Source organism: Nomia melanderi, chromosome 10, assembly GCF_051020985.1.
Source record: "Nomia melanderi isolate GNS246 chromosome 10, iyNomMela1, whole genome shotgun sequence".
NCBI classification, from domain to species: Eukaryota; Metazoa; Arthropoda; class Insecta; order Hymenoptera; family Halictidae; genus Nomia; species Nomia melanderi.
The window spans coordinates 7,236,764-7,260,253 of NC_135008.1; the positions used below are offsets into that span (position 1 = coordinate 7,236,764).

General features: G+C 42.3%; 2 protein-coding genes across 3 annotated transcripts in view; both read left to right on the forward strand.

Moving 5' to 3' along the window:
* The first annotated feature begins 255 nt into the window (after positions 1 to 255).
* Positions 256 to 23,490, forward strand: part of LOC116429807 (uncharacterized) — a 39,015-nt gene continuing 15,780 nt past the window's right edge. The window contains exons 1-2 of one of the 2 annotated variants that reach the window (XM_031983149.2): positions 256 to 415; positions 5,528 to 6,876. In XM_031983149.2, the coding sequence (XP_031839009.2) occupies positions 6,004 to 6,876 (873 nt within the window). In that variant the 5' untranslated portion in view covers positions 256 to 415; positions 5,528 to 6,003. Of the gene's footprint in view, positions 416 to 2,103; positions 6,877 to 23,490 lie in introns of those variants that run through there. The other variant, XR_012999542.1, reaches the window with a different exon arrangement.
* LOC116429806 (cytochrome P450 9e2-like) lies at positions 18,409 to 21,751 on the forward strand. Its single transcript, XM_031983147.2, has 3 exons — positions 18,409 to 18,566; positions 18,650 to 19,456; positions 20,381 to 21,751. Exons 1-3 carry the CDS (start codon positions 18,459 to 18,461, stop codon positions 21,131 to 21,133), a joined length of 1,668 nt encoding a protein of 555 aa, XP_031839007.1. The 5' UTR covers positions 18,409 to 18,458; the 3' UTR covers positions 21,134 to 21,751.

Sequence of the window (23,490 nt, forward strand, 5' to 3'; positions counted from 1 at the left end):
TTCGTTCACACACGCAGAGGTTATCGCACTCATTTTCTAACACTCTCTCTCTCTCTCTCTCTCTCTCTCGCTCAGCCTTGAGGTCGTTCACCTGTCCTTTTGTTGATATCCTGAATATGCGACACTCGCCGTTGCTGTCGCCGAACCACCGATTTACAAAAACACGAGACAGGCCAAAAGAGAGGGAACGCAAAAACGCATAACTGCTGTTTATAAGTTTAACCGCCGATCGCTCCTAACAGTCGCGATTGCCTTTTAACCCTTTGCACTCGGAAGTTTTTCACTAGAAATATTTGAACTTTTTCTGATGAGATAAAGACGATATTTTGTGAAACTAACTCGAAGAGGAATCACACGTACATTGAGGAACGATGCTATTTTATTTCAATATTTCCAAATTGGTGCGTTATACGAGGTACAATATTAAATATCAAATTTTATAGTTTCACTGTGTGAAATCAAGTGGTGAGCGAGAGGCACTTCTCGAGCGCAAAGGGTTAAAATTAGTTTACTCCTACATTATTATTTCTAATACACTATGTATCCACATTTTGTTCGTTTCGAGACAGTTCGCGGAACAACGTATCGAACGGATCATTCGCTAAAAGAAGTTTCAGTAAACATCGACTCGAACCACTGGAGGATGCAATGTGTTTGACGAGAGAACTTTATTAGATGGACCGTACACGTAGGAAAGAATTTCCTAATTGTTGACCAATTCGTTTAATCTTCAGCTCGACATTTTCATTGTGAATTTCAATAATTTTGAAACTATTATTACGTAAGTGAATTAATGTGCTGCTTAATGTTAATATCTTTGGCGTTCGTTTATTTTTGTTTCGCTAATTACTTCAGTACACTGTATTCGCGTTGTTTTACTGTGTTGTGCTTCAGTTCGTTTAATATAAATAAATAAGTTCACAAACGTGCATTTACCGAAACATTCCACAGAAAGGAAAATTAAATTTCACGAGAGCCTATACTGTGCTCGGAACATCCGTGTTGCGGAAATTTCATGGTAATTTTTAATAAACATTCCATACACATTGTACGTTCAAGTAAACAGAAGATTTCGGTTTATAAAATAGATTTCTTGAAGTTATTCAACGTTCGCGCAAAATAATTAAGCATCGTGCGCAATGTAACCGTACCGTGTGTCAACAGTTAATTAAACATTTGAACTGGACTCTCTTCTCTCATCAGTGTTTGAGGTTGTGTTACTATCGACCACTGGACGGCAAATTGCACTCGACCATTGCGGTTCGATAATACAATTAATCCACATAATCGCGAGTCAAATTACATCCCACCCGACTTTTCTTGTGATATATAATTCAATTCTAAATAATATATTATTTTAAAAAACCATAGAGTTCCATTTTAAGAAAGGTGCAGTGTGTTTTGCAATCGTCTCAATACATTTACGAAAGAAACTAATATCGCACCATTACAGAGCTTACTAAATAAATCAAATATTTCCTATATCTTTTTCTAACTTCAACAAAGAGAAGAGTTATAGTTGTCCTACGATTCTTCCAGATTCGATATGATAACTGTTTTCAACCCCCGGTTCTATATTTTTTTCAGAACCGAAAAGCAACAGTAACAGAATATTTATATTTTTACACATGTATATTTCTACTCGCATTTCCTTATAAATCTGGTAACACAGTCACAATAAATTCCCATGTATCAAAGCTAAATATATTCTAAAATATTCTGTTATATATTATACAAACATTTATCAATCTACTCTAACACGGACCTCCGAATATCTCGAAACTAAGAATATATGACTTCCGTTCCAAGAACCGGAATTAATATCATAACCGTCTCGAACCCCTGGTTCCATATTTCTTTCGGAGTCGAAAAATAATAGTCATGGAATGAACGCAATATTGCTTACGACAAACAGATACCGAAACCAATATGTCTCGTAATAACAGTTGTGACTCTATGTATTCTATTTAGATTTTACATAACCATATAAAGAACCGGAACTAATATCGTAACCGTTTTCAATCCCTCCGGAAAATCCATATGATCATCGAACGAGCGGCCGAAGCTGTCTCGCCGAGGGAATTTTCAAAGCGCATGCGAGAGAGCCAGCCGGGGCGGCAAACGCGAGTGCCGGCGTGGATCGCGTTTCCAGTTTATCCGACGGCGTTTACCGTCGCGCGACGCTCCCGTCTCGCTTCCGTCGCGGCCGACGATTCCACCGGAAACAACCGACCGACCAGAACCTCCGAAAACGAGAAAAATCGAACTTACTTCGTCTCTCTATCGAAACGATGTTCCCATCGGGACGCGCGAGGCAGACTTAATACGATCAGTGAACTCCGACAAAGATTTCATATAAATTCAAACAACCGTTGAATAATTAGACGCGACGATCGTATCTATCGAGGACGTTCCTGCGATTCTTTGGTCTTCGAAGATACTTCGAAGGATATCGATTTGAAAGGAAAACCGAGGAATATCTGGCAACGAGGGAGTTTGTTCCATCGGTTCGTTCAGTGAAAGAGAATCGCAATCTTGTATTGAAACTTCGAATCTGCCGGAGACAGCTATCAAACTTAGTGAACGAGGATCCTCGGGAAACTCGAAGTTCTTCGAGTTTTAAACTGCAGTGCGCGTCTTCGAGGGAAAATAAAGAACTAACTAACGGAGGAATTCCTTCATAAAATTAACAGGAATAATTTAAAATAAATTACTTCTCGTTGATTGATAATATATTAGTTGTTAATATTTGGCGTAAGATCGAAAGGATCCTTGCGCGAGGATCGGCGTCGATGAACTTCGCAGTTTCTGAACTCGGCGCCGATTGCGACGTTACCGCTCGTGCCGCGTCTCGCCGAGATTTATAGAACGACCGTGGACCGCCAAGGTTGCCCGCGGTGGTGATTTCGGCGCAGTGACCCTAAGGACGCAGCCTCGATCCGATAAATCACCGTTATACAATGGGAGGATCCAAGATCGCGAATTACGCGGGATGCGGAGGATCGAACGGCATGCTAGATCCTCGTCCGGCAACCAAATAAGGAATCCCTCATTAAGAATTCTTTCTCCCTCGAAGTCCCTTCAATCCACTTGTCGTTTTACAAGAGCGAGAGCGTCTCAGCGCTAATGATTCCAACTTAATTAAGAAACTTGGAGAACAGAAGGAGAGGGGATAATTCGGGAAGGCGATCGAGGAAGTTTATTGGGAAGCTGCGTGAAGCAGAAGGCAGAGAAATTTATTGGGACATCTGACTAAACGGAGAGGCGAAAGAATTTGTTGAGAAACTCGAAAAAGGAAGCAAAGTTTCCGAAGGAAATTTTAGGAAGATAATAGAAGAGACGTTGTTTGTGAGATTTGACTAAAATTCAAAGATTCGCGGGAAATTTGGCAAAGCCGAGAGGCGAAGAAATTCGTCGGGAAAGTTGAACTTGAGGAAGCAAAGTTTTCGAAGGAAACTTTAGGAAGACAACAAAAGAGACGTTGATTGTGAAATTTGATGAAGCGGAGAGGCGAAGAAGTTCCACGGGAAACTTTGAGAGAAAAAGAAGCAAAGTTTCCGCGGGAAATTTTAAGAAGACAATAGAAGAGACGTTTACCGTGAAATTCTACGAAAAGCTGAATGATTCGCGGGAAATTCGATAGAGGCTTCTAGAGGATCGCGGGAGTCGGTTCAACCGCGAACGTGTTCGACGAAAGTGAATTCTTTCGAATCATCGGAGCAGTGAATTTCTCCGACTAGAAGTAACAGGATTGGGCAAGGCAGAAATTTCCGATCGGAGCGTGAATTTATTACGCGAGGCTCGCAGGAGGAATATCGATTGATAAGGGTGCGGAGCGAAATACGAGGATTTAATTCGCGGACGCGGAAAGATTCTGCGGGAAGGTTTATTCCTCGGGGTAAAAGTACGTGGGCCGGAATAGATTTCTGAAAAATTCGCGCGCGATAGTTCGAGCGTTTGGTGAAGGAAGGACGAAAGAAAGGAAGGAAGGAATTTATCACCCGTTAGAAACGTGAGGCACAAAAAACAGGAGAGAAATGTATAATTGATAAGAGGCGTCGGGCGAAATACGAGGATTTATTTTGAGTGCGCGGCTCTTGAGTCAAACTTCTCGGAGAAGTTTATGCTCCGAGGCGAAAATATTTGAGAAGAGAATCTCGAGGAATGTACACATCTTTCGATAGAAAAAAGTGAAGCCGGTGAATCTCAGAAGAGAAGGAATTCCCGAACGACTCGACGACCTTCACGTTATCCACTGATATTACAACTCTGATGTTATAAAAGTTCGACGTTAACGATCGTTGACGATTTCCGGAAGCGTTAACGTTCTACCGAGCAAAAACTGTAGCGCCTAACTCGCTCCGGAAAGCCAGGCGGTTACGAAACACGCTCGAACGAACAAAAGTTCCACCTGCCGCGCGGTCGAACGTTTCGAAAGAAGCGCGGAGGTAAAATCGAAGGAACACGTGTCGGTTCGTTCTTAACTTAAATTGAACAGCGCAAGGAACGTGAAACGCAATACGAATACAAGTAACAGAATGAGTAAAATATAGAATAACGAAACGTAAGGAAGTTACAGAGAATTCCTCTGTGAAAGGTATTCGAAGTGACCGTGTTCATATTGTACGCATTGTTCAAGAAGCATTGATTCAAGTTGAGCTCTCGAAATATTTTATAAATACCGAACGACAGACGCTGGTGACGTTTCTTCAAGAAGCCGATCAAATGAATTGAGCTGAATTCAAGGAAGAACACAGAAGACTCGAAAAGAGCGAGTCGAGAAGAGGAAGATCAGCGGCCGGTCAGCTGCATTTCAGCGGGCGTGTTTGTTTATCGCGCGGAGTCTATCTTCTGCCCGACGGAGGTACCGTTGAATCGATAAATCGCAGCTATTTGTTGTTCCTCGAGGAACAAGCGAGAGTTGGCTGGCCACCGCTGCGGGTCGTATCGGTCCGCGAGGTTTCACGGGCGCCGGAAACCTTCAACGTGACCGGACGTCGCTGAAAAACCGCGACACGTTCCTTCGACGGAGTGCCATTAATATTTCCCATTAATATTAATATTAATATTGATATTTAAAATGAAATAAAGAAACGAATGAATAACGATAAATGACGAATGGATCCGCTGGTGACGGTCCCCGGAAAAGTTCGACGGGTTTTAGAAACGTTCCAACGTCGCGAGATCGATTTCTCCGCAGAACATGTGGACGGTGTTGATCGGCATTTCGTGGGAGGCATCGTTGGCTCGGATATCGATTATCAGCGTTCTTTGGTGACTTCGTTTTGCTAGGATTTCGACCGAAAGGGAATTCTTCTAACGAGTTTTGTAATGGACGTTATTGGCTCGAAGTTTCAGCGAAGAGACTTTGAGGGTTAAGGAACCGGGTATATTTCTTGTTCCCGCGGATCGCGGACACATTCGTCTGCGAAATAAACTCTCGTTTGTATCTGTCTGACTTTCTGTCGGGTGTGGCCTTGAAGTTTTCGTATTAGTTACTAGCATTGTCGCTCGTTCCTTTGGACAGAGAGACGATTAAGTGTGCATCGGCATTCTAGAATCTTGAGCGTTTATCCATAGCTTGAGGCGTTACAAAGGAGAATCAAGATAAGAGGAAGATTAAATAAACAAAGATTAAATACAAAGTGAGTTAATCAAGACTTTAGAGCCCCTATCGGAATATTGAATCTTCAACAGACTCGTTCACTGTGAAATTACCCAAAAAGTCGCTACGGAGTTCGAAACTCCCAAATCCTGCGGCGCGCGAACTTTTGAACAAACGCGGGAACTCCGACGATGCAGCGCGCGGTAATCGAGACAACAACTAACTCCAGAAACCGAATCGAGTGAAGGGAATCAACGAAACGAAGAGATTCAGTGAAATCAAACAAATAAATGAAATCAGTCCTACCCTAAATTCTCCAGACGAATTCACTCTAATCGGGCCTCGAGTTCTCTAGCATTCAAAGGAAGAAAACCACTAAGGAGAACCTACTGGCAGCCATGTTCTCCATCACATCGACGTTCAACCTGAACTCCGGCTGCCACCGGGACTCGTTGGACCTTCTGCATCGCGTGAGACGGTCCGAGTCGCCGACGGCGGTCGGCAACCTGACGCATTACGGCTACAAAGATCGCAGCTACGAGCCGGGCCTAGACTTCGACGAGAAGCCAAACGAGGCTTGCCACCCGCTGTACTTCCTGCTGGACTTTTTCCATCAGTACTACATCCCGTCGATCATACTGCTAGGCCTGGTGGGCAATCTGCTGTCCTGCATAGTGTTTCTGAACACGTACCTCAGGATACGCAGCTCCAGCTACTACCTAGCCGCGCTGGCCACGGCCGACTTCGGTTTCCTGATCACTCTGCTGCTGGTCTGGCTGAACGACACGCTCGGCTGGAAGGTGTTCAACAAAGACGGCTGGTGCGAGACGCTGGTCTACGTGAGCGCGGTGTGCAGCTCGCTCAGCGTCTGGCTGATCGTCGCGTTCACCGTGGAAAGGTTCATCGCGGTGCAGTACCCGTTCCACCGGCCGCACATCTGCACGATCAGCAGGGCGAAGTCGATTGTCCTCGTTCTAGTGATCCTCGCGTTGACCAGTCATTCCTACTCGTTCGTCACCGCTGGAGTGGTCCTGACCAGGGACGGCGAGGAGTACTGCGACCTGAAGGTCGAGTACATGGAGACCATGAAGATCATCAACATCATAGACAGCATCGTCAGCCTGATCGCGCCCCTCGTGCTCATCATCGTTATGAACACGATGATCATGAGGAACCTGTTGAAGTTCAGCCAGAAGTTCAAGCAGACGCCGTCCACTTCTACCGATTACCCCAGCAGGGAACGCTCCGACATCAACCTGAACCAAATACCGGTGAGTACTTGCCTGTTGGTTTCTTCTTCCTCTCTTTTCGATGGTTGAAGGTGTACGTGGATCGAACAGGTGTTGCAGAGATAACTGAAGTGTCGATACGTTGATCGTCGAGGTAGTGGCGAATATGGATGACGCAACTGGCTGATTAAATCCGGAGATCAATGTTTACTGTGGCTTACAGAATATTTAACAAGCATTCACCACGATGAAGTTTCACTTTACTATCAAGTGAAGTACTTCGATTAACTCTTTGGGGTGGGTTAAAAACTGTCCCACCCTTTGTTTAGTTTCTCATGCATAGTCGTACAGTTTAACACGTTAAATGCCATGGGGGTCACCGGTGACCCCCGCCCAAATTCGGTCACTGTAATTCTCTCAATTAAACAATGATTGTACGAAAACATTCCTACATCGTTAATAACGCTACCTAATGCGGGGACATTCAGCAAAACAAACCTGCGATAATAACAACGCAATTCAATGAAATCATTTAATATTGTACTTTTTTCATTTCGCATATTCTGCACCTGAAAATCGTGCGGCATTCAACGTGTTAATAGTTTATTTAAAGTTTTCCGTTCGGTTGGCAATGCTGTGAACTAACGGTGAATAAGTGGAAACAAAAATCTGTACAAGTATTGGTAGTTGATTCTGGTGCGATAAACGTAGCGAATTGTGCGCAGTCTGAGTTATTTTTTTTTCTTTTCTTAGAATCGTGTGCCTCAAAGAGTTCAGTGTGGTAGAAAGCAATTCATCAACAGTATTAGTAGCCGACCGTGAAATAAATCTCGAGAGGTTAATGTTTCATTATAGCGCTGTGCGAGCCGAAATATTGCACCTCTGTCGCGTCAATATTATTGTTCGGCCGGACATGTGTTTTATTTGCCCAGCCAATATTCGGCTTTTGAAAGCTACCAATCTAACAGATAACCGTCGTGTCGGTATCTTCGAAGAGGTTGAAAGTCGAGGTTGTGCGTCAAACGAAAGATTTCTCTTCTATCTCAGTTAATTATTTCTTTTTCCTCTCGAATACGGGAGTACCGACAGGCACGGTTGTATGTAGTTAATACTTTACCCACCGTCCATTATTGAGTAATCCTTTGAAAATATATGATTAATAGCCAAGGATTTCTTAATGCACGTTCGCATAACTACAGCAGAACACGAAATTAAAAAGTTCCGCTTTATAAAGATTTCACGTTTACGAACCTCTCGAAATTCCCCTTTTCAATACTCGACCGACTTCTTTCCCAGCTATTCCTTTCTTATGGAAAGCCTTACTTTTATAGTTACTTTTCAACGATTTTTTAACCACGTGGTAGTCCTATTATATAAGAAGTTGTTATGTAGAAAAAAATAATTAACTTTTTTCATATGGTCCAATTATCGAGAAACACATTGAAATGAGAATTCTAGTTTTTAAAAAATAATTATTTTCATCGAGAATTCTCGGTTCTCGATGCGAACGTTTCAAGATACCATACAATACATTATATTATATATTAATTACAAGAATAATTATCGCAGTTTTAATGCATGGTTGTTAGAGCTAAATACTACTTTTATCTCATTAAAGTATCCTGCTTTACTGAATAGCTTTAGCGAAAATTGCCCGACGCGAATGTTAATCGGTTTTCTGTAGATAAAGCGTTGATCCGTCCCCTCGCACCGCTGGCGACTCATTTATTTCGTGCGGCGCGGGATGAACCAGCGCGTGAATCGCCGGGAGAACTTACACCCTCACGCCCTCGAAAAATTTGATAGCTAATGGACGCCGCCCCATTTCGAATGCATAGCACCGCACGGTCCGCGGCGTGGAACACTTTTATTTTTCTTGTCAGAGAGGAAAAACAACAGCGAGATATAGCGATCGGTCACACTGAAATTCTGAATATGCTCGCTCGGTTATTTATATCGCCAATATCTCTCCTATTTTTTCTTCTTCTCCCTGTTGCTCCACCTCGAATGCCCAATTAGCAGTCACAACACCGCCGATCCTTAAACGCGCGATCGTTCCAAGAATAATCAAACATTTAGAAAGTGTTTGACGGGCGCGTCAAGGAAAAATCGAGGGATATCCGAGAAATGTGTACGCGGTGGTTCGGGGAAATTATTTTTTCCGTTCGAAAGAGGAATTTCGCTGGGTACGACTGGAACGGAGATGCAACGTGGACGTAGCGGAGATTGATCCAAGAATAATAGAATATTTAGAAACCGTCCGGTGCACGTGTCAGGGAGAAATGGAGAAACAACCGAGAAAAATACGCGGTAGTTTGTAAAATTCGTTCGTTCGGTTCGAACGAGGAAGTTTGTTGAACGATAGGTGAAACATCGACGCGATGCGAGATTGATCCGAGAATAATAAGGTATCTTGGCAGTGACTGGCCTATGCGTCGTGCTGGAATAGAGAAATAGCTGGGGAAAATGCGTAGTATTTCGGGAAAATTGTTTCTCTCGTTCGAGAGAGGTTTTCTGTGTCAAATACGACTGAGATGCAGATGCGGCGCGGATGAACAACAAGATTGATCCAGGAACGATAAGATATTCAGGAAGCGACTGCTGTATGTATCTAGGTGAAACAGAGAAATAACTGAGAAAAGTGTATGGTACTTTGAAAAAATTGTTTCTTGCATTAAAGATAATTCCGTGTTGAATACGACTGCGACGTACAGTGAAGTTCAAAAGTTCTGGCCAGATCGTTTTTGGAGTTTTTCTTCGATAGGATGAGTGTAAAGGAATGTTTGTTGATATAATAAATAAGGACACGTTTACATGGATGAATACTACAAAAGAAACCTATTTCGTATCCATGCGTATTTGAAGAATAACTAAATTGGCGTGTTCGAAAGTTTGTTATTATTACTTATCATTTATTTCTAAATATGTGTAAGGAGTAGATGGTGTCGATTTTTTCACAGTATCATGCAATATGTCCTTTGTATGTCATAATAACAAAAAGTTCTTAAAGCCTTTATTGTGAAAGAAAAGCTCGGAAAAAACGATCTCGTCCGAACTTTTGAACGCTACTTTATAGATGCAACATGAATCCTGCGCGGTATTTGTCACTTCCTTCTGAATGATTTTGATCGAACGTCGAATCGGTGGGTGAGTTGACGAATGGCGAAGCAATGACGCACTAGCACGTCAAGCTGTTATTGGCCATTTTCACGAATTACGTTCTGGTGCGTCAAAGTTTGATATACAGTATTCGAAATTGCATGACTTTTCACGACTGTACAGTTGCAACCATATTTTCTCGTTACATCATCGCGTCTTTATATTTATAATGTCTCGCAGTTCAGTACTGATGTTCCATTTTTCTGAAATAAGGTGAGTCGGGAAGAAACGGCCCACTTTTTGAAAAAGAACTAATACATCATAAATATTATTGACACTTCAACGAATGAAATATGTTTATGAAGATAGACGTATCTATGTAATAAAGAAAGTGAAACTCTTTGTACAAGATTCAGAATGCCACTAAAAAGGACTGAAAATATTTGACAATCTTAACACTGGAACTAGCGCGCCCGACAAAATGGCTTCCAGTTTCCTCATAGCGGTTATTGATATCTTGAAAGTGATAATATCGTGCACGATTTTCAAAGTAAAGAATTTACTCGAATACTGTAATAAATATACGAAGGAATCGGAGAAACTATTGTTACAATTTTCATGGAGGTTATGTGTTAACCCTTTGCGCTCGAGAGGTGACTCACAGTCACCACTAGATTTGATATAGCAAAATTATAGTCTTACATATAACATTATGCTTTGTATAATTCATCGATATGTGAAACATTCAAATGAAACAGCATTTTGTTTCCTAATTTCCGTACATTGTCTTATTAGCTAGTTTCAAAGAATGTCGTTCATATCTCTCTCAACGACGTCGAATGTTTCTAGACCAAAACTTTCGACTGCAAAGGGTTGATCATATTAAACGCTCGGTAATGATAGTGTTAATACGATTCTATATCCTACAGTTTACAATATTTACAGAAAAATGTGACGAAAAACTGTATTGTAGACGAACGATATATTTTGAGCTGGCATTAGCCTTTCGATCAGTCATGTTCATTTCACCGGTCGATGCTGCATTACTCTACCACGAAATGTGCAGACATATATACGCTGTATTGCTTCAGCCAGCGGTGGCTGAAACCTTTTGTGTCGTCGGGAGTCTAGACGATTCCAATAATACTACAACCTTTCCTTTACGATGATGGGGGTAAACGGTGAATTGGAAACGCAGACTTCCGATCTAGTCACTGAGCGGAATTAATTATTGGAATGGCATCGTTGTACCAGAATGAAGACATTGTTTACGTTATTCCAGTTACGGTTCAATGCTGGATTGGATCACTGGAGTGGAGTGCTACTGAGCCAATATAAACCTGGCATTAATGAATTGCTCTTTGCTCTCGGACGAGTCGGCGCGTTCGATCGTGTTCGGTCGAGCGTATGTACTTGCCTTTGCCAACGTCTCTGTTGTCGTCTTCGGTCTTGTCACATTTTTATTTTTGCTTGCGTATCTCCTTTCTTCTTGCGACGTAACTTTATTAAAATATTCTTCGCACATTTCCAACGGTAGAAAAATATTACAAGTCTGTAAATGTAGTTCCTGCTAATTAAGGTTGACGTACTGATCATACTAGAGCACTTTACGTTTCTTGTATACAGTGTTTGGATTAGTCGAGTTGTAACTATTTACTGCGTATCACATCTGGCTTGGTTTAATTCTGTTCGTTTATAGGAAAATTTACTTTCCACAGGGAATCTAGTAATTACAACTTTACTCTCAGCGACACATCGAACGAACTGAATTTTCTTGGGTGTATGATATACCGGGTGACACTTTTATATATTGAATCTGATACCCTATCGATCCGTGGTACAAAAAGTAGGTCATTCCATTAAAAAAAATCAAGGTGACCTTGAAATCTCTGAGACGCCTCCATTCACAAGGAAAGCACGCACTTTATAAGATGTGCTCTCTGATGCCATTTAAATCCCATGTTTCAACGTTTGCATAGGAAAAACAGTGGATCAGTCGTTATAAAGGATCTTGGCTTTTTAGTTGCTACTTTATTAACACTTTACGGTAACATTATTTTTTCTGCTAAGCTCGTGTAACGTTTTACCATCTACAATCTGCAAGCAACGCGAAGAGACGTTGCACGTCGTTGTGAATTTACTTCGAAGATAATGCGTCGATAACGATAACATTGATTTCCACTTTCATCCATGCGCAACGAACGACATTAATCTTTATTAAATTAATCTAGAAATCTTCATGACGAGGCTTGCTCGCTATCGCACGGCAAGGAGTGAAGAAAAACTGCAGAGAAGTTTCGACGAGTGTTTACTTGGCGGGCAGACTGTTAATCGGTATTGTTAACGCACCGATCGTTGCGCGTTCCACGGCCGATCGCCGCTTCCGTGGATCTATTTCCGCGAACCTGGATCACCGATGAACTATTTCCAGAGATGTTGACGACCCCACGCACACGAGGGTCGTGTAACGCGTGCACACCGCTGAACGACGAAACACAGCTGTTGTCTCCTTGTTTACGCGCTGTGGGTATCGGGAGAAGTTCGGACAAACCGGGAGACTTTCACGAACACGTTGACCGTCACGAGAATTCAGAGCGTTTCGTGTAACGTCACTGATCGTGGCGTAACAAAGGCGAATCGGAATTAGTTATTAACACTGAAACTACCGAACGGGTCAAAATGAAATCTACTCTTGAATTTTCTTTTTGCAATTATTAAAAAGACAACGGATGTTCCTCGGAGAAATGATTAAAGGAATTGATTAAGCAACACGCAAACTGAATTCTAAGCCAATTGTAGTCTCAGGAATTTGAGAAAGTTGTTTCAACTACTCTGTAGTTTTAGTGTTAATGGTTTCGTGTCATAGCTTTTAAGTTACACTATTATTCAGTTACACATGTTATTAAACATTTGAATTCGATATGAATTTTCTTCTTGCAATTGTTATTTAGTCATTTGGACGCTCTGGTGACTATCGTCGCGGTCAACGTGTTAACCTTGAGGGTATTAACACTAGAACTACGGAGCACTGACACCATCCTTTTAAAATTTCTTTATAAAAGCTATGAACGTGAACTTCTTAAGATTTCAATTGGCTTATATTTCTGTGTAGATATTACTAAATCAGTTCCTCTAATCACTGCTTAAAGAAGTGTCTGTACCTTTGCAATAATTGTAGAACAAGAAATTAGGAATCGGTCATTTCGATTCGCCTGGTAGTTCAAGTGTTAAGAAAGTACAAAAATCTTCCCCCAGGCACCCGAAATTTTTACATAGCATCATTCTGTGATTCAGGCGGCAGATCTTTGCGTGTTCTTAGCTTTCCTCGCAGTGCAAATTTGTTCCACGTGGAGGATGCATGAATTCATTCCGCGATGAAATCATCGTAAACACGTGAGTAACGTCGAAATATTTCCGATTTCACGTCGTGTACTGTATCTGCATTAAATTCTTAGTCTCATGATGCGGAGCCAGAGACGCGACGAAGATTTCAAACGGAACTTAATATTCAGTTCAGAGTTGCTTTGAAATAATTACCTTTGTCGAACGCGACTTTATTAACTTTTTGTACCTGAGAAGCGTCGCCCAGTCGCCGCTCGGCTTGATACAGCAAAATCATAAAGTTTGATAGCACAAAGCAGAGGAGTTTAACATGCTCGCGAGCAGCGTTTCTGTCACCAGCAGAGAAAATGAGAATGAAATTCAAGGAAATAATCTCGTCAACTTTTTACGCGTTACACAGTGAGATAGGAACAATTTCGAGATAAAAACACGCGCGAAAGTAATCCATTTTCTCTCACGCGTAATACGAAATGTTGAGCGCCGCAAGTATGTGACGCTGGTCGCAAATGTGTTTAACACGTTGACTGCCACGAGAGACATCAGTGTTTTATGTTTCACTGATCCTTTCTACAGTAAAGACACAAAGCAAGAATTATTAATTCTTTGATATGAAAATTCTTATATTACCCTATTATCTAGTAATTTACGTTATGGAAAATTAGAATTCGAGATCAATTATGTTCCAAGTCATAATTATTTTCTTGTCATTCGAAAGCTCCGGTCATCGGTGACCGCCGTGGCAGTCAAAGTGTTAAGTTGAGGATCGCGAGACACCGGCCGAAGGCGATTGATCGTTTTGGTCCGGTTCACGGGTTTCATTCATTTTCCTTCCCCTCGGTGTTTGTTCGCGCTCCGGCAGCGCGTTTTCAGCCGACAGAAGAACGAGGCCTCTCGTCTATTTCCGCGCGACCTATAAATATCCCCACGAGTTTACGTAACACCGTTACCATTCATCTTTTTGGAATTAAACGTGAAATAACTGCTGCCCACGGGAAATCGATCCCTGTCGCGGCGATCACCGAGATTTTCGCCGCCCGACCGGCGTAATCGCGGCCACCGCAGCTCCGAGATTCGACCGCCGGACACCACGTGTTCGACGGCGATAGTTGCAGCGCGTGATTGTTCGAAGTAATTGGAACGGATCGACGACAGGTCTGGACGCCACGAGGCCGACCGATTATCGCGCATGGAACAGATACACTTTTCATGGGAAATTATCATTGGGGATTTCGGTTTAAATTATCGGAGGGCTTCTGTCAGGGGAATTTTTGAAATATGTGGGAGGAGCCCAGATGAACAAGTGGGAGGGGCTGAGGAAGTGAATGGGCGAGGCCAAAGAAAACTAGAGGCAGGAATTAGAGGAAACTGATGAGAGGTGTTAAAGGAAGCTAGTGAAGTGACCTAAGAGAATTTAATGGGTGGAGCCAAGGAAAGTTGATGGGAGGGGTTAAGGGAGACTAGTGAGATGTGACTAAGCAAGACTAATGGAAGGAGTCAACGATAACTAGTGACGGAAGTTGAGGAAAACTAGTGGAAGAAGTTGATGGAAAGAAATGGGACAGTTTCGCGAAGCCTGGTGGGAGAGATCAAGTGGTATTGAGAAAATAAACCAATGAACACTGGTGGGTGGAGCTAAGGTGTCAGGATGGGAGGGGACAGAGAAAGTTGATAGAGAAATTAGAGTAAACTGGAGGAAAGGAGCAGACTTAATGAATAGAGCTGAGGATGCTGGGATAACAACGCGAGAGAGTAACTGAAACCAGGCAATGAAAATTGATAAGTGCCAATTAAAATTATCTCGGCTCTTGTCTGTCTCCGCCCCTTTCTCCACGGTATATGTAGTATTATAATGATTTATCTCGTACCACAATTTCGTATAAAAAAAGTGAGTAACCTTCATACAAAAATATAAATCGACAGTGAAAAATAAACCGTCTCTCTGTTTGTGACTTTGTTTTCAAATGGACTGGCGTCGAGTATGTTTATACAGGACTTCATCAACGAGTCATGCTTTTTTGCTAGCTGAGTTGCATGAATGCCCACCTATCGAATGTAACTTTAAAAATTAGTTCTCTCGCGTGTACTGCGACGCGTGAGTACACATCGACAGACAATGCGGGTGCATTCGTATGGTTTGCAGGCATTTCTTTATTATTTACTCTACGTTTCGGATGCACTTTAATCTCTCTGTTGTCGAGAACAGACAGCCATTTATTTTCCTGGAAAATTGTTGCTCCCTTTGAACACGCGCCACGAATCGGACGTAGCATTCACGATCAAATTCAAATGAACTCTTTTTCTATCCCAGAATCTGAGTCCCAATAAAACGTACTTTTAATGGATATTTCTCGAATTCTGACCAGTAATACCAGCAAATTAATGGGACATTCGATTAATGAATAGGCTTTGCTAACCGAAGTTTGTCACGACTCAGCATAACAATTGTCGCATCAACCACTCAATAGACACGCGCGTAATCAGCGTTCCGTACAGTTAGCTGGGTTTTCAACGCAATTAATGTTCATGCGATAGTGTCATCTCGAGGCGCAATGTTGTTATTACTGGTCATTGACACGTTATTTCGTAGTTTTCTTTCATATTGCTGGATTTTTCAAAGCTTCGTTAGTGAAGTTCGACAAATCGATTATTATCAGCGAAGATAACCAATCTCCATGACGCATCGTGTTATCGTTCGAAACCCAACGCACGATATATCTCAGACAAAAGGACCCTGCTCGTGATGTCATTTACCTCGCGAAGTTCGAAATAGGTCAAAATGACCCGTCCGGTAAACCAAGTGTTAATAATTGCAAACGGGAGAAATCAGGCATGGGTTATTTTGATTCGTCTAGTAGTTTTAGTGTTAAAAGGATAGCGGACAAGGACGGATGGGTCGGGTTCAAATAAAATCTTGCGTTTTGCGTAACAGCGTATTCGCCTGTCCAATTGAGCGCCGGACGCGTTTCGCGCGCAATTTCCGTGATATTAATTGTCAAGGCCAGGGCAGACGTTGATCGTGAAACCGGCGCACAGTGCAGCCGTCTGTGGACAAAGCCCCGAAATTCGATTATTCGCATAATAATAATTGAAGGCGTCGTCTTTAACAAGGCCTCGCTAAGTAGTCCCTGCTGTACAAACTGATTTTCATTTGAGAATCAACAATTTCGTGCAAATAAATTCCGTTTCTTATTTATATAACGTCGGAATCGAAACGTAAAACATCCATTGTCATTGAACAAACTTCGTAACTTCCCTATAATGTGAATAAACTGTAACCACCATATGTCCAGCTCTACACCTTAGAACTTTTGTCCGGCGCGTCTGTTTGTATTACTCATGTCTTCCCAGTTATTCAGTTTCGTCCCGGAAATGGGCGTCCGCCACACTGCACAGAAGATCCGTGTCGATCTTAATCCGCGGGGACCGCAAAATGGAACGTGACACGATTCGCAGGAGTGCGAGATCTCGGTTTTTATCGGGTCGACGAGCGAGCGTGCGGCATTTCCGAATGAAAGAACGCACTGATCAGCGGTGAAAGGAATACGACAGGAATCAGACAGCTTCTCAGAGCTTTGTAATTCAATCGGGATCCCGTCCGCTTTGAATTACGCGCGCATTCAGAAACCGGGATAGAGCCCATGCAGTTTTCCACGCGGATGTCCTGTGAAACGTAATCGCCGCGCGGAGAGCTCAAGAACGGCGAAAGAAATTTAATCCTTTCCATTCGACAGGTGACTCTCAGTCATCACTTGATTTGATGCAACGATATGAAGTATCGCTAGGTGCAATATTGAAACAGAGTAGTCTCTTGATTCATGCATGAATTATTGTTATAACTTTTTATTCATTTATATGCGAATGATCGGACAGTTAGTTTTAAAAAACGTCACCTGTATGTGCAATTAGAATCTTCTGGGAATAAAAGGTTATTATTAGGTTCGTAGAACGCATCGATCTTATGTATACCGAATCCCGTAAATACTGTTTGGTGAATGTTTACGTTGACTTTGATCGATGTAATTATAATGGCGTGTACTTGAATTATTCAGTGTGTTGCTCACAAAGTTGACCGACAGCTTAATTAACATAATCGTAGTGTTGACATCAGAAATGCCAATCAATGTGGCTGGTCGTCAGTTTTCTGTTGAAATTGCTCATAGTGTATCACTGTCGAATACCGAAAATTATTTTAAAATGAACTCTTGAGATTCTTACTGGAATTATGTATTAATTACATTGAATATTCGATTGTTAGTTTTGACAGTTTTGACATAATATGATGGTTATAGTTTTGCATACCAGAGTTATACATTTGTGACGACTAAAATAGATGATATACATTACACTTTATACAAAGAAAACCAGATGAACGTTACGGTTGCTGGTTTTTTACAGTTGTAAGACACTGGCTCGTTTGACGTAACTTGAAAATAGATTAATATCGTGCCATAATAAACGATTACGCAATGTAGCTCGCTCACAAATGTTATAACGATAATTAAGCTATCTGTACGTTGCGTACTTGTTATCGAGACTTGTAATTGATCCATAGATAACGATAATGCCAATCATAACGGCACGTGCATTGCCACTCTTTCGAGATGTTTTGTTCCTCTTTTGGAAGAAGTATGTAAAAATATTATCTTCAGCCGCGATGGAACAAAACTGTTTGTCATGTTGTTGAACCTTATCTCTTTATAATTTTCTAAAAGAAAGCCGCAGACCTGTTTATGTATGCCGTTTATCGAGAAAAAAATAGCGGTATCTTATCAACAATCACTTTCCTTGTTATTTTCAACTTCACTAGATTGTTTCTAATCTTTGAATTACAATCGACATTGCATAATCGCGACCGTACCAGCTCAATTGACTCGATCAAGGAAATTTTTCTAGGAGAACTACGCAGCTGGTTAAAGCGTTCCCATACAGTTTCGAACAACAAACATTTCCATCGAAAATTTTGATAAGTCCTTCTCGTATCACGATGAGTCCCCTTTACAACAGTCCACTTCGAATATCATTCAATTCTAAGGAATAAGAAGGATACTGTTAACTCCGTAGTTACTCCGTTATTTTAATTTAATCTCGTTAGAGGCAATATGCAGAGACCCAAGATACTCGAATTATCTTGTACAACTTATCTAGTGACGTCGTAGGCCGTATGGTGGGATGCGATACTTGTTATGCGAGCGATTCACTCGGCGATCTCAGTAGCGTTTCTGTCGTTACCAGTGGAAGGATCGGTAGCGATCGGCTCCACCGATCCAACATTGTTCCTTCGTTGTGCCACGGTATTTCTTTATTCAGTATCGTTACTCGGTAGAGTTTCAATAGCAAACTGTTGCCGCCAATATCGTTATTCGATTCCTAACAGCTAAAACCGCGGACCATGTCTCCGGTGACGTTAGCTCTGATCCTCGTGCTGCTCGGCCTGTTGGCCTACCGTTACCTATGGAAGACCACGAACTTCTTCAAGGAACGGGGGATCGAACATCCGCCGACGGTGCCGATTTTCGGTAACATAGCGCCGGTCTTGTTCCGCCGCGTCTACATGGGCTACTACCTGCGGGACTTGTACAATCGTTACAGCCACCTCAAGTATTTCGGTTTCTTCAACTTCATGTCGCCGTTGATCGTGATCCGGGACCCGGAGCTGATCTCGTCGATCGCGATGAAGAACTTCGACCACTTCACCGACCATTTGGGTTTCGTGGACAGCGACATAGACCCGCTGTTCGGCAAGAACCTGTTCTCGCTGCGCGGCGACCATTGGCGCGAGATGAGGAAGCTGCTCAGCCCGTCGTTCACCTCCGCGAAGATGAAGAACATGTTCAAGCTGATCGTCGACTGCGCCGACAGCTTCTCGGGTTTCATAGCGGAGGAAGCGAAGAACGGCCGGATCTACGATCTGAAGGATTTGTTCAGGCGGTACACGAACGACGTGGTGGCGACGACCAACTTCGGGATCGCCGTTGACTCGATGAGGAACCCGGACAACGAGTTCTACACGTTCGGCAGGGAGACGATCAACTTCGCGTCGACTAAAATGAACTTGAAGTTCCTTATAGGCAGGAACTTCCCGACGCTGTCGAAGTTGTTCAGGATCAGAATATTCGACGAGAAGGCGACGCAATTCTTCAAGAAAGTGGTCACCGAGACCGTTCGCATGCGGAAGGAGAAGGTGAGTCGGAGGCTGCTTTCGCGTTGAGCCGACTTCTGTGTCACGACGAATGATCGCGTGATTCGAATTGCGCCGATGATCGATCGGGCGATTTAAATTGTTGATTCTAGTAATCGGAGTTGCTGCGCTTATCGCGGATGAAACTATCGCGATAGTTGATGGACCGGTTTAAGCTGTCTCGTTACTTTATTTTAAGATTCGATTTGTTACGTTTATCAACTTTGTACTTCAAATTATCGCGCTTGTTCGATCGATTGATATTACCGTGTTGTTCGAGTAAAATTTTGATCCAACTTTTGAGTTACTCCGTGAATCGATGCTAAGACTCGAATCGTGCGCTATTCGATCATGCTATTCAAGTCGTCGCGCTGCTAATAAGCTGCGCCGCTAAGAGGCAACAACGCGGAAGCGACGTTCACGAAGTGTCCTCGCATTTTTAAAGAAAGTACCAGAGCGAATCTCCCACCGCTGAAACCTCATTAAACTATAAATTGACAATTTCCTCCGTGAATCTCCTTATCATCCTCTTCATTAAATCAAAAGCGGGGGAGCATTCTGACTAGCCTATGCGGTATCCTCCGCGAAAGTTAATTTCACCATTCACGAAACAATCAACGTTCCCAGTAAATCCTCTCGACGGTAACGTTCCCCGAACCTTCCTAACAATATGTCGAATCGTCCTATTAGAACTCGGCGAGCATTCAAGCTACCGCCATTTCACTGAAACAATCTCAGTTCCCCGTCCCATCGATTAAACGCGTGCAAACCCTACCCGACGTTCCCAAGTGTCCCCGTTCCCATGAATCGGGCACTCCGAAATCCTATTCGACGATTATTCGTTGTTCATCGAGTACCCATGACATCCCGATTAACCGACAAATCAACGCGAAGAACCGTTCATCAGCCGTCTGTCCCTGGCAACAGGGTATCGTTCGGCCGGACATGATCCAGCTGATGATGGAGTCGACGGACACCCAAGGGAATCATTTGTCGATCGACGACATGACCATCCAGGCGTTCGTCTTCTTCTTGGCCGGGTTCGACACATCCGCGTCGCTGATGTGTCTAGCGACCCACATGATCGCCACGCACGAGGAGGTCCGCGAGAAGGTTCTAGCTGAAATCGAGGAGGTGCACAACAAATTGGAGGGTCGTCAGCCCACGTACGAGGCGATCAGGGACATGCAGTACTTGGACGCGGTCCTGGACGAGACTGGCAGGATGTACCCGGTGGTGCAGTTCTTGGATCGCGTGTGCGTGAAGGATTTCGAGCTACCGCCGGCGGCGCCGGGCGCTAAGCCGGTCAAGATGAAGCCCGGGGACCAGGTGTGGTTCCTGCCTCCGGGGCTCCATTACGACCCCAAATATTTCAGTGACCCGGACACCTTCAAGCCGGAGAGATTCCTCAACGAGCACATCCCGCAGACCGTGTACATACCGTTCGGCGTGGGCCCGAGGATCTGTATCGGCAACAGGTTCGCGCTGATGGAGACCAAAGTGATGTTATACTACCTGTTGAAGCGCTGCGTGATCGAGCCCTGCGCCAAGACCACGGTACCCCTGGAGTTCAACAAGGCGCTGATACAACCGGTACCCAAGACCGGTTTCTGGTTAAAGTTCAAAACGAGGAACGACTATTCGACCGCCAATGGACACGTCCCGAATGGGACCGCTTGAACCCTGCGTAATTTCATTCGAATCGGAGTTTCCCTCCCGCGTCCTAGTAATGTTCTTTTTAAAGTTTTAGTAGACATTTCTCATTTTCTCTCGCCCCTGCGAGTAATTGGAAATATAAATTCCTAGGTTACTTGTGCGCAGAATTCTTTTAAACGTTCTCGCGTAATGAAATGCATACTTTCTGAAATATTCGACTGAAATAGTTGAATACTTGTGTTATTAACCAACAGCTGGAATATGAAGTTTGACAGACGTCATGGACAGTCTGCAAGAAGAACTCGGCGGATGACTTGGAACACTTATTACTGTACCGTGGAAGTTGAACGCAGTTTCGTGTAGTTCTAGGATCTAGCTCAGTGTTAATAAGAAAAAATTATTTAATTTCACCTTCCACGGACGTCTGTTTTCCTTTCACGAGAATGCGTACGTGCGTATGTATGTGCGTAACACACGGTCACGTATGTGTTACAAAGCGGCGAGAACATAAAGGAACAATATCAAAATATATAAAAATTACTAAAACTCTGAATATGACTGAATATTTAATTTAAAAAAACAGTACAGTTCATAAGTAAAATGTAATATAAAATATTATAGTGTAGGAGAAAGAGAATTTTATTTGAAGGAGTATAATTATTTCATGACAACTTAATTAAAAAAATCCATCCGAACATTCTTTCATTACCATAACTTCACGAATATTTGCAATATTTTAGATTCATAAAAAAACGAACATTATTAACATAAAACACAATATAGAGAAAATGAATTTAGACTAGAATATTCCAATGCTTTGAACATTCATTCAAAACGCGCTCTCTCACACACACACAAATACACACAGAGTCGCGTCGTTCATCTACTGCACACACATTCATCACTCATCAGTATATCTATTCTCACACTCAAATACATCCATTCCCACAAATATATAAAAATTACTAAAACTTTGAATGTGACTGAATATTTTATTTAAGAAATCAGTACAATTCATAAGTAAAATATAATACAAAATATAAAATGTACTTCAATTCATTGTTAACAAGAAAGCCGCGGGAACTTGGTACGGTACGTAATAATATGCAATCCAGGCGAAAGAAACCTGATAATTTAGAAGACCTTGTGCAAGACTCAACTGCGTATTTCAGAAATATTCAAGGAATATTCACCGTTAAACGCTCGTTTTTTCTTGAAAAGGCGCCGGTACGGTGTACACGATGCCGGGATCTCCGCGTCTATGCAAATTTACACGAAACTCTGCAGTACTGCAGTTATTATGTTTCCCAACTGTTCTTTCTGCCCTCCATTTTTAAATATCACCGGCTACAAAGAAAGCAGTGGAAATGTTTCCCGCCTCCGTTCAAATAATCAGAATCCACTTCAAATTCAATTATGCGGAAAGTGGATTCAGTTATGAACATAGCTCGTTCATTGAATTGCATTGACTTTAAGTTTCATAGACAGTAGTTTAGCGGGGACTAGTAAATTAATTTCGTTGGTTCAGTAACGAATGTCACAAAGATCAATATTTTCGATTATGTATAGCATAATGTGCTAAGTGTTCGTATAATTGGAACGATGGTTGGGACCGGCTCAGGTAAATATTAATATTATATCTAACATTTAACGTTCATATAGTTCATATAATAATATTATAATATAATAATACTATTAAAACAAAAAAGAAAATTCCAGTATTTATACAATGTATACAATAATATCAATACTATAATACCGAAGTATTATATCTAACATTTAAACTTCATATAGTCTATATAATAATATAAAACAAAAAAAAAATTCCAATATTTATACAATTTATACAATAATATCAATACTATAATATTGAAGTGATACATCTAACGTTTCACGTTCATATAGTTCCTACAATATTATTAAAAAAAAAGAAAATTCCAGTATTCATGCAATGTATACAATAGAATCAATACTATAATATCGCAGTGTTATAAAAATATAATGTAATCATTGTTTTTACATTACAACATGCATAATATTTGAAAAGATGTTCCACTAATCGATACGATGCGTCGTCGAAGAAGAATCGCGTTAAGAACCATTAGATTAATAGGACATGACGTGTCCCGTGATACGTAACCTCCTTCGCCCCCCCCCCCCCGGCCGCGAAACGAGTGGCTCGTTTTATTACCGCGGCGCGTGTCGACAAGGTGCTCGACAACGATCGAGGAAGATCGGTCGACGGCTTTCGAGCCCGCGAGAACAAGGAAGAACCCTCGAAACACCTGAGCGACATGAATAATTCAACGGCAGCCGTAGTCGCAAGAACCGAACCAGTTTCGCATGTCGCGAAACGAACGAAAGAACGAACGAATGCCGTT

What these genes read in the sequence shown, in the direction of transcription:
- LOC116429806 (XM_031983147.2), top strand. Translation starts at nt 18,459, where the DNA reads ATGCGAGCGATTCACTCGGCGATCTCAGTAGCGTTTCTGTCGTTACCA. An exon ending in TGTTCCTTCGTTGTGCCACG is followed by an intron (nt 18,567 to 18,649) that starts GTATTTCTTTAT and finishes GATTCCTAACAG; the next exon opens with CTAAAACCGCGGACCATGTC. An exon ending in TTCGCATGCGGAAGGAGAAG is followed by an intron (nt 19,457 to 20,380) that starts GTGAGTCGGAGG and finishes CCCTGGCAACAG; the next exon opens with GGTATCGTTCGGCCGGACAT.